Source organism: Micromesistius poutassou, assembly GCF_964030765.1.
Source record: "Micromesistius poutassou genome assembly, chromosome: 11".
NCBI lineage: Eukaryota > Metazoa > Chordata > Actinopteri > Gadiformes > Gadidae > Micromesistius > Micromesistius poutassou.
The window spans coordinates 310,660-320,475 of NC_140281.1; the positions used below are offsets into that span (position 1 = coordinate 310,660).

Sequence of the window (9,816 nt, forward strand, 5' to 3'; positions counted from 1 at the left end):
GATATGTTGTGCCACATTGGAATGTAGGTGATGTGGTGAAGGGTGGGGTTGGTTAACCGAGGGTTTGAATCGGGTTTTAAAAGAGTCTTTGCGTGCAGCCTGTGTCATGTTCAACGTTGTACGTGGTTTCGGGATGGCGTGCAAACGTATTAATCCGTTACTTCATGGATCCTAAATTCTGTGGTTTATGAAGACTTTGTTTCATTCCACTGAATGTACAACAGATACAAAGATGTATGGTATATTCCGTGGTACTTATTGAACTAGTACATTATATCTATGAACAGTAGTTATGAAAAGAGACGTGGCGTACCTCGAGCTCTTTATGTTTCCTCTCCTTCTCCTCGGGCTGCTCGTCGTCTTGTAAATCCTGAGAACAGTCAGACTTTGACTTTACCCCAAAACCACCAGATCGTGCAGTGATCTGAGGTAAGATTGTGGATTGTACAGTTTGGTGATGCACGTCCATCTCACCCTTCTATCCTTCTTCCGGGTCATTCCTAGTTTACGTGTGTTGCCGGGCGAAATCTGACGGACAAGACAAAGAAACATGAAACACACACAAGGAGATATTCCGTCACAGACCGATGGAGAACAATAAGGAGAGATGGAGACGGATGCGTGGAACCAAAGGCCTTCTACCTGTCTGTGTCGGTTTCGTGGGGAGCCAAGAACCCGCTGGGAAGGAACAGGGAGTGGGTTAGGGTTAGGGTCATTATGAATGAATAATTAATGAATACACACACACACACACACACACACACACAGAATAACAAATAAAAGAATGATAGAAGTAATGGCAAACTAACTATTGACTACTGAATATTAAATTGAATGTAGAATGTTGACAAAGCTGAGGTATTGAGGCACACAATCACACACACACACACACACACACACTCACACACACATGAAAGGACAGATTTTGTCCTTTCATGCAAAAATACCCTACATCTTAGCACACATCTTGTTGCCAAACACAGGTTATTTTGTTTGGTTGCATTCTTTCAATGATTCAATTTACAGGAAATACTGACTATAATAAAAATCAATACGTTTTTTTCAGTGAAAAGCTTCCTCATCGAGTCATGAGGAAACAGACTCCCCGCTATAACCCTCTGATCAGATCTCAGCAGCACCATACGTACAGGCGTGTATTCAAATCGTGCCGAACGTGTCTCTGACTATCTCTTTCATACTGGTGGTATACATTCAAAGTGTGCAATGTACCAAACACAAACATAGACCTCTTTCTCTCTCTTTGAACACACACACACACACACACACACACACACACACACACACACACACACACACACACACACACACACAGGAGTGACATGCTTTATAAGGCATTAGCTGACGAATCGCTCAGATGAATCATGCAGCACATTTTTTAAATAGCCATTAGGGCCGAATTACTTCCTATATTTCTTCCGATGACTTCCTCATATACATACTTTGGGAATTTCTGTATTCTTTCTCTATTTGACATATCTTCAACTAACTTAAACGACAACCACTTTCTTAATTCTAAATATTCAACTCGATTCAGACAGAAGTGGGGCCTTGAGCAGCATCCCAGCAGCCCTGAGTGTGACAGCGCGTCTCCCCAGAACACCAGGACTCCGCTGTAGACCACGGAGCCCGACCCAAGAACAAAACAACAACAAAAACAAAAGCCCCTTCTGTCCACATGGCGTGGGCGACGTCACCGTACCTGGTCAGGTGCATCCAGGGAACTGTCTCCGGGAACGGCCAGCCCGCTGCACGACTTGGATGCCATGGCGGCGAGGCTTCAACCGCCGCTGGTGCTCCGTCGGTTAGGAGTCAGGAGGAGGTGAGGCACAGGAGGTGAGTCGCATGCAAAAGGTCCCAGCTTATCACTGGAGAGACACTGAGAGAGAGAGAGAGAGAGAGAGAGAGAGAGAGGAGAGAGAGACACTGAGACACACAGAGAGGAGAGAGAGACTGAGAGAGAGACTGAGAGAGAGACAGAGAGAGAGAGAGAGTCAATGAGATACAGAGAGAGAGAGCGAGAGAGAGTAGGAGAGAGACACTGAGACTCAGATAAAGAGAGAGAGAGGCGTCTACAGCATGTTTGTTATCCACTTGCTATGACAGAGCAGGAAGTCCTGACTTCCTGTCGAAGGCAGTAACTGTTCTGCATCAGTGTTTCTTCATCTGGGGCGATGGGACGGTTGGGGGTTGATTACATCTCAACAGCCTCTCACCTTTTCTCCAAAGTCGTACACAAATACATCCTCTTAAGTGCGTGCCTTGTGGACAACACAAGCTAGACGGACACGCAAGGCCTGACCCAACCTGACCACAGCTCTTGAGCAAAGAGTTTTGAGGTGTCCTCTCCATGAATCCCCATACTCTTGGAAATTCGTTGCATGGTCTGCCTCGGTCTGGCCTTGTGTACGGACCTTTTCAACCTCTACACAAAACAAAAGCAGTCTTAATAAAACGGCCAGTGGGGGCGTGAGGTGTGGGTCGCGGTCCATACTTTCCGTACGAAGGTGTTATTCTTCTCCTCCTCATCCAGTAAGCGTTTCCATCTCACCCTGGGCTCGGGGCCGGTTTCAGTCGTACCACACGATTCTCGGAATTAGCTAAGAATGGAAGGTTAGCGGTCACGTTGCAAAAGTGCCTACTTCTCTGCTCCGGGCCGTGCCCACTGTGACTGTGTGAGAGAGCTGACCACAGACAGCTCGCTAGCACGCTCGGCCTCTTGGTCACCAGAATAAACTATTCTAATTCAGAATAACTTTCCTACTTAAACTTAAACTGTAGGACAAGTAAGAACCCTTCCTTTAAGGTTCTTCGGAACATAGTTTTCACACACTGATGTACTGATACACACATCTGTGACAGCTATCTCTGTACGGGGAACGGGTTAACCTAGTGATGGTTAGTGCTTTGCACTTGGTTCTATGAACATCCTCACTGTACCCACAGAGATATATTGTTGCATCACCTTTTTATGACAAACTTTTTGTAAGTCGCTTTGGGTAAAAGCGTCTGCTATATGCCCTAAATGTAAATGTTAATGTAAATGTTCATTGTAGGGATTGTATAGAGACTAGACTACTGGACTGGGTCTTTTAAAGAGCTCTGACTTTCATACTGTAGGTATAAACTATATGTAAAATAAATATAAATAAAAACCATCACAGTAGAGGACAACTATGGGCAAATTACTGCAGGGTAATAAAATATAGACCTCATCATTATCTATCTATGGAATAGATCCTGCAGCGTCCGCACCACAGAGCCTGTATTTAACAGCTCAGACGCCCTGACGTCACGGTGTGGGCGGAGCCTGATGCGGAAGTGCAGGTGCATCGACGTCTTCTCCGTCGTCGCAACACTCACTCACACACACACACACACACACACACACTCACTCACCGCGCACTGCCAGCGTAGTACGAGCCGCCAGACACACACACACACACACACAAGATACCACTTCGATTCCCGTCACACCATCCGTTTCGCCGTCCCTTCAGAGCAACACGCGTGGGAGGACGTCGAGATGGCGCTGAACAAGAACAGCTCCGAGTCGGGGGGCGTCATCATCAACAACAGTGAGAGGTAACCCACCACGCAGCTGGTGAACCAAGCACACACATAGCCTCATCACCCCTCTCCGGCTGTCTGTGGGCACGATGCCGCCCGATCCACGTCCATTATTTACTTCACACGACTACTCGTACGTCAGCTGACCGACCAGCCTCTCCTCCGGAGAGGCTGGTCGGCTCCAAGGGACTCTCTGCTGGGTGAACCACGGTCCACCTCCAGGGTCCACAATCCGCGGACCCTGTGGACGGGCAGGTTTACAACGGGATAAGGGGGGGGGGGACAGATAACGGCGTCATAACGTGAGGGTTTTTTATCGTCCGAGCAAACGGTGTCCCGACCCTGAATGAGTTGAGTGATCCACAGCGAGGCCACTGCGAGAGGGGAGGCCTTTACTGGTGCCTACTGGGATCTGGGTTTACTGGTGGAGTTGTGCACGTGTGTTGTTGGGTCGTGGTGAATAATGCAACGTTATGAAACACGTTCGGCATGTTCGACTACAACCAAATACATGGTGGTTAATGTGTAGTTTGCTTTCATATGGTTCAGCAATAGTACTTGGAGCTGGTGTGGACTCATATTTGCCATTGTTTTACTTGTTACCATTCAGTCATCATGCAGAAGATTTTCTCCAAAGCAACATGGTGTGTTATGAAGTTGGGGTGAGGCACAGTGCTCCAGGATTCAGCAGAGGTAGACTGCAGTGCAAGACGCTGGGAGCTATGCACCCAGTGCCCTTTTGGCTGGGAGTAAAACACGCTGCAACAGTACCCGGGCCCGATATGAAAACCAAAGATCTCTGGTACCATTCGACATTTACATTCAGGGCATTTAGCAGACCCTTTAAGTCGACCATGCAAGGCGACAGCCAGCCTGGTCAAGAGCGGTTAGGGTTGGGTGTCTTGCTCATCGACACTAGGAGGAGGAGCCGGGGATCGAACTAGCAACCTTCCGCGAGTTCGCGAGTCAACCTGCTCTACCTCCTGAGCTAAGGCGATTCTAGTGTGTTCTACTCTGATCTCCTCCTGTGCTCTTCTCTTCCTCCCCTCAGTATCCTGATGAACCACGACAGCGTGGAGCTGGTGTTCTGTGAGGCCGACAGCCTACCGGAGGCCTTCAGGAAGAGCAAGAAGGGAAGCGTGTATCTGACGCCCTACAGGGTGAGACGGAGACGGGGGCGGGGGGGGAGGGGGGCACGCAGCTCACCACGCTCATCAGCGACATCATCCTTACCTCTTACATTCTGATGCTGTAGCTATTTATAAAGACGGTCGTTACGCTCAGTGGAACTGAAGCCTTTTTGAAGTTTTATAAAAATAAAAAAAAAGCTGGTGGAGGAAATGAAAAGCTTTTAAAGAGAGGCCTACCGTCGTGGCTGGTTTGGTTTGCTGCCATCTAAAGGTTGAAAACACATCATCAATACTCGATACTCAGAGTATCGAGATTAAAAGGCTGTGTGAGCCAAATGTAAGCTCCATGTTGTAAATTAAGAAAGGTAAATAATATGTGGACTAACCCTAACCCGTTTTTTTTTTAAACATCAAATAATACAACTATTGGCCTCACAATTCTAGATAATTCCGCTGCATTTCCAACCCCTTAAATGAGTTGGTGTGTGCCACGGCGCAGGTGATCTTCCTGGCCAAGGGGAAGGACGCCCTGCAGTCCTTCATGATGCCCTTCTACCTCATGAAGGGCTGTGAGATCAAGCAGCCCGTCCTGGGAGCCAACTACATCAAGGGCTCCGTCAACGCCGAGCCCGGAGGTACGACCGTCCACCACGGCCCGCCCGCAGTACAGACCCTCTGTAGGACAGGCCTCTCATACCCTCTGTAGGACAGGCCTCTCATACCCTCTGTAGGACAGGCCTCTCATACCCTCTGTAGGACAGGCCCGGGCCTCTCATACCCTCTGTAGGACAGGCCCGGGCCTCTCATACCCTCTGTAGGACAGGCCTCTCATACCCTCTGTAGGACAGGCCCAGGCCTCTCATACCCTCTGTAGGACAGGCCCAGGCCTCTCATACCCTCTGTAGGACAGGTCTCTCATACCCTCTGTAGGACAGGTCTCTCATACCCTCTGTAGGACAGTCGCAGCTCTGGGAAGAATCCCTGCCCGGTCTTTGTTGTCGTCGACGGGGGTAGGATGAATGGGTTTGGTTTCCCCGGGCCGTGCTCGGGTCATATGACGGGAATCATATATAAATAATCAACTCAACCCTGACCAGGGATACACAGGGGAAAGAGAGGACATGAGTGGAGGACATCCACGTGTTTCTAACGCAAATACTGGAACGCACACACAACATTCTCCCGTTTGAGATGCAAACACTGCGTATTGAAGCACGCTGCGTGTGTTCCAGGCGGCTGGGAAGGCGCCGCCACGTTCAAGCTGGTCTTCGCCGCGGGCGGAGCCATCGAGTTCGGCCAGTGCATGCTGCAGGTTGCGGCCCAAGGTACGTGGACCGACACAAGTGCACGGAAGGGGAGGTCATCTCTCCCAGACATGATTGATGACCAATAATCACATGGTTGATGATTATTCATCAATATTTAATCATCACTCACAGGTGCGTGATTATTCGTTGTGTGGTTTATTCGTCAATCATGGAATTGATGACTCAAGGGGAGGCATGTCATCACACAGGTGATGATAATTGATTGACGGATGAATACTCATCAATCGTGTGATTATTCGTCAATCGTGTGTTTGATTACTCACTCAGGTGAGTGAACGCAGACAGTGATCACTCACCTGTGAAATTATTATTGATTGATGAAGAATCATCTATCATGTGATTGGTGACTCACCTGTGGTCCCTGTCACCTGTGGTCCCTCCCACCTGTGGTCCATCTCACCTGTGGTCCCTCTCACCTGTGGTCCCTGTCACCTGTGGTCCCTCTCACCTGTGCTCCCTCCCACCTGTGCTCCCTCCCACCTGTGGTCCCTGTCACCTGTGGTCCCTCTCACCTGTGCTCCCTCCCACCTGTGCTCCCTCTCACCTGTGGTCCCTCTCACCTGTGGTCCCTCTCACCTGTGGTCCCTCTCACCTGTGGTCCATCTCACCTGTGGTCCATCTCACCTGTGCTCCCTCTCACCTTCGTCTCTTGTCCCGCAGCATCCAGAGGTCAGCCGGCCACGGCCGGGTTCGGCGGCTGCCCATATATGGCCAACGGGGCGTACGCCTACCCCCCGCCCCCCACCACCAACGGGATGTACCCGGCCGGCCCCCCTCCCGGCTACAACTACCCCAACCCCCCGCCCACAGGTACTCATTAGGACCTTCATTAGTACTATCAAAGGTGACTTAGATTATACCACCAGGTGTGAGTGTGATGAGCCGTTACAAGCCGGTTTGGAAAATCTGCCTCTTCCGACATCACAGGTGGGCGTGTCCACCTAGATGTGTGCTGGACAGATGAGAAACGTTTGCTACGGTCCACTGGGTAGGCTGGTAGACTGATCTATCCAGCACACATCTAGGTGGACACGCCCACTTGTGATGTCAGAACAGGCAGACCAAACGGCTTGTAACGGCTCATCACACGCACACCTGGTGGTATAATCTGTCACCTTTTAATATTATGACTGCACTCGTTTCAACCGCCACCTGAATTTATTGCCTGACCAATGGGAGCCGTCGCTGTGAAGGGGGTTGAGACGAGGGGCATTCAGTCTGAATGACATCTATGCCTAATTGAGTTCATTCTGTGTTGGTTGCTTGTTGGGTCATTTTTTTCCTCTCCTCTCCCCCCCCCCCCCGCCCCCCCCCCCCCCCGGGTCCAGGTGGATTCTACCCGAACCCTCCAGCGTTTGACGGCCCTGCAGCCTACATGCCCCCCCCTCCCTACTCTGCCCCCCTGGGTCAGCAGCCCCCACATGTCCCTGACCTGCCGTCCACATCAGCAGGTGAGACGCATTTACTCGGATTTCATTGGGGCTCAGGAGGTAGAGCGGGGTCGGCTGGTCACCGGAAGGTTGCTGGTTTCGATCCCCGGCTCCTCCTAGCCGGGAGTGTGGAGGTGTCCCTGAGCGAGACGCCCTCACCCTGACCCGCTGGCTGTCGCCCTGTGTGGCTGACTCCGCCATCGGTGTGAATGTGTGCATGAATGGGTGAATGTGAGGCAGCATTGTATGTGAGTAGCACTTGAGTGGCCACTGGTTAAGAGAAGCGCTGTATAAAAGGAGCGTCCCGAGTTCTCCTTTGCGTTGCCCAGCCGCATCGCTCCTCTTAACGGGATCAATACCCCGTTTGGCTCCAGCCCCGGAGTTCAAGAAAAGCTGCTCTAGGGGATGAAGTCGATGAGGCCGACTCATTGTATTAACGAGCCCCTCCCTCTCCCTCTCCCTCTCCCGTCCCCCTCCCCTTCCTCCCCCTGTCTCTCTGTCTCCCCCGTCTGTCCCCCAGCGGAGGCCAAGGCAGCGGAGGCGGCGGCCAGCGCCAGCTGCGCCACGCTCCCTCCCTCCCACGTCTACCTGCCGCAGGTGAGTCTCCGAGGAGCAGTGGGGCTCATTCAGCGGCATTTTTTTTGAACCCCACGTGTGTTCACGCTCATTGTTGTCTACCCTTGTGCTCTCTCTCGTAGGACAAGCCTCCACCATATTCCCCCCCCGAAGACAAGAAGAACCAGTAGACTGGCCCCCCCACCCCACCCCCACCCCAGTCTCCTCTGTTCTCTCCATCCTGTGCTCAGCTGCGTCCCCCTCGCTCTACACTAACTCGCCGTTTATTTCCTTTGCTAATTGGCTGCCGAATATAGCAAACATAGCTGTTTTTATTATTATCAAACTGTCCGTTTGTATCGTGTATATTCTTCTTCGTTCTGCGCCGGCTCTCCCTTCACCGATCATCTCCTCCTCTGCTCGTGTCCCTCGCGTGGCGCTCAGCTCAGCGCGTCTCAATGTGAAATGAGTCGGCGGTCGTCCTGACAACACGGTGTTCATGGAAGTCTTTATTGTGATGATATGATTGTATATGGGGGAGGGGGTGTTGTGTCGGGCCAACGCTTTGAGGACGGGCCGAGGGGAGAGCGTTCTCACCGTCGTGTAACTTTATAGTTTTTCGCTCGCAGTGATTGCCTGTTCGAGTCGTTCGTTCCAACGTTTGTTTTGCACCCGATTTCCCGGTAGATTAAGCTTGGCCTGATTGTTTAACAAGACTGAAACTATTCCTCCGCTAAACCTATTAGAGAGGCAAGAAGAAATGCAGTGTTTTATTTTTGTATAATTTATTTGCGTGTACAGGATTTTGGGCTGTAAAGAAGATGAGATATTTTATCAGTTGACATAACACTACCATAGAAGAAGACGTGCTTTTTGTAAGGATGGGGGGTCACTGGGGTGGGGGCTGGGGTGGACGTTTGTAGCGGCTGAATGCAAAGATTAGAATGGTGCTTAGTTGCGGTCGTTGATCCGGGATTAGAGAGAGAACAGATTTAACGCCATTACCGAGCGAGTGAGAGCAGAGACTTGTCGGCCCATTGTGGACACGGGGACGACCGGCGTCCCTTTCTCCGTGTCTGTTGAAGATAAAAATAATCTTTTTGTTAATTCCCCCCCTGTCTGTTTTAACGATGTGACCAAAAGGGCGGCTGCGCTTTAAACTGACGGCTCTGACGAGGCCGATCTTTTAGAAAAATAACCTAAAATCCAAGCACTTTATGAGTCTGGGCTTCAACTTCATCCTCCTCTCCGTGTGTCACCCGTTAAGTTCAGTGTGACACGAGGCATACAGCTTTTCTTCTGGGCGTCGAGCCACTGTTTGCTGTCTTGGCTGTATGTATATTAATAAAAAAAAGCACTGTATTTAATCTATGTGATCTATTTTGAAGTCATGGGAAAAAAAAAAAAACGAAGCATAATCGCACACTAAACTGATGCATGTTTGCATTGGCGTGGATTTTATTAAACTGATCTTGATGAAGTGAAGCACAAATCGTCTTTTGTTTCATCATTTATTCACAGCGGTCAAACCCTGGTCGGTTGTGTGTTCTGCTTTGAGTAACTAAATGGTGCGTTACAAAATAAAAGGTGGATTGTGGTTTGGGGGATCTTGATATGCCATTGTTCTTTATACACCTGTAGAACCGCAGAACCACCAAGTACTCCGCTAAAGGGCCCCTATTTCACCACCAGGTGTGGGTGCTATTATATCAGCTACCAGCTACTCTCAACTGTCAATTAGGGGCCCAAACTAGGAACCAAACTTCTGACCGCGCCCTTCCAGAT

At 50.3% G+C, this 9,816-nt stretch overlaps 2 protein-coding genes across 2 annotated transcripts in view; one reads left to right on the top strand and one right to left on the bottom strand.

The window, feature by feature from the left end:
* unc13d (unc-13 homolog D (C. elegans)) overlaps positions 1-1,930 on the bottom strand; it is a 24,060-nt gene extending 22,130 nt beyond the window's left edge. Inside the window, 4 exon segments of the mRNA XM_084475654.1 lie at positions 314-370; positions 475-528; positions 643-678; positions 1,721-1,930. Of these exon segments, the coding sequence (XP_084331780.1) occupies positions 314-370; positions 475-528; positions 643-678; positions 1,721-1,786 (213 nt within the window). The 5' untranslated portion in view covers positions 1,787-1,930.
* A 92-nt stretch (positions 1,931-2,022) lies between these two features.
* On the top strand, positions 2,023-9,647 carry wbp2 (WW domain binding protein 2). Its single transcript, XM_084475273.1, has 8 exons — positions 2,023-3,603; positions 4,640-4,748; positions 5,218-5,353; positions 5,951-6,043; positions 6,707-6,856; positions 7,375-7,497; positions 7,997-8,073; positions 8,175-9,647. Exons 1-8 carry the CDS (start codon positions 3,332-3,334, stop codon positions 8,220-8,222), a joined length of 1,008 nt encoding a protein of 335 aa, XP_084331399.1. The 5' UTR covers positions 2,023-3,331; the 3' UTR covers positions 8,223-9,647.
* The last annotated feature ends 169 nt before the right edge of the window (positions 9,648-9,816 follow it).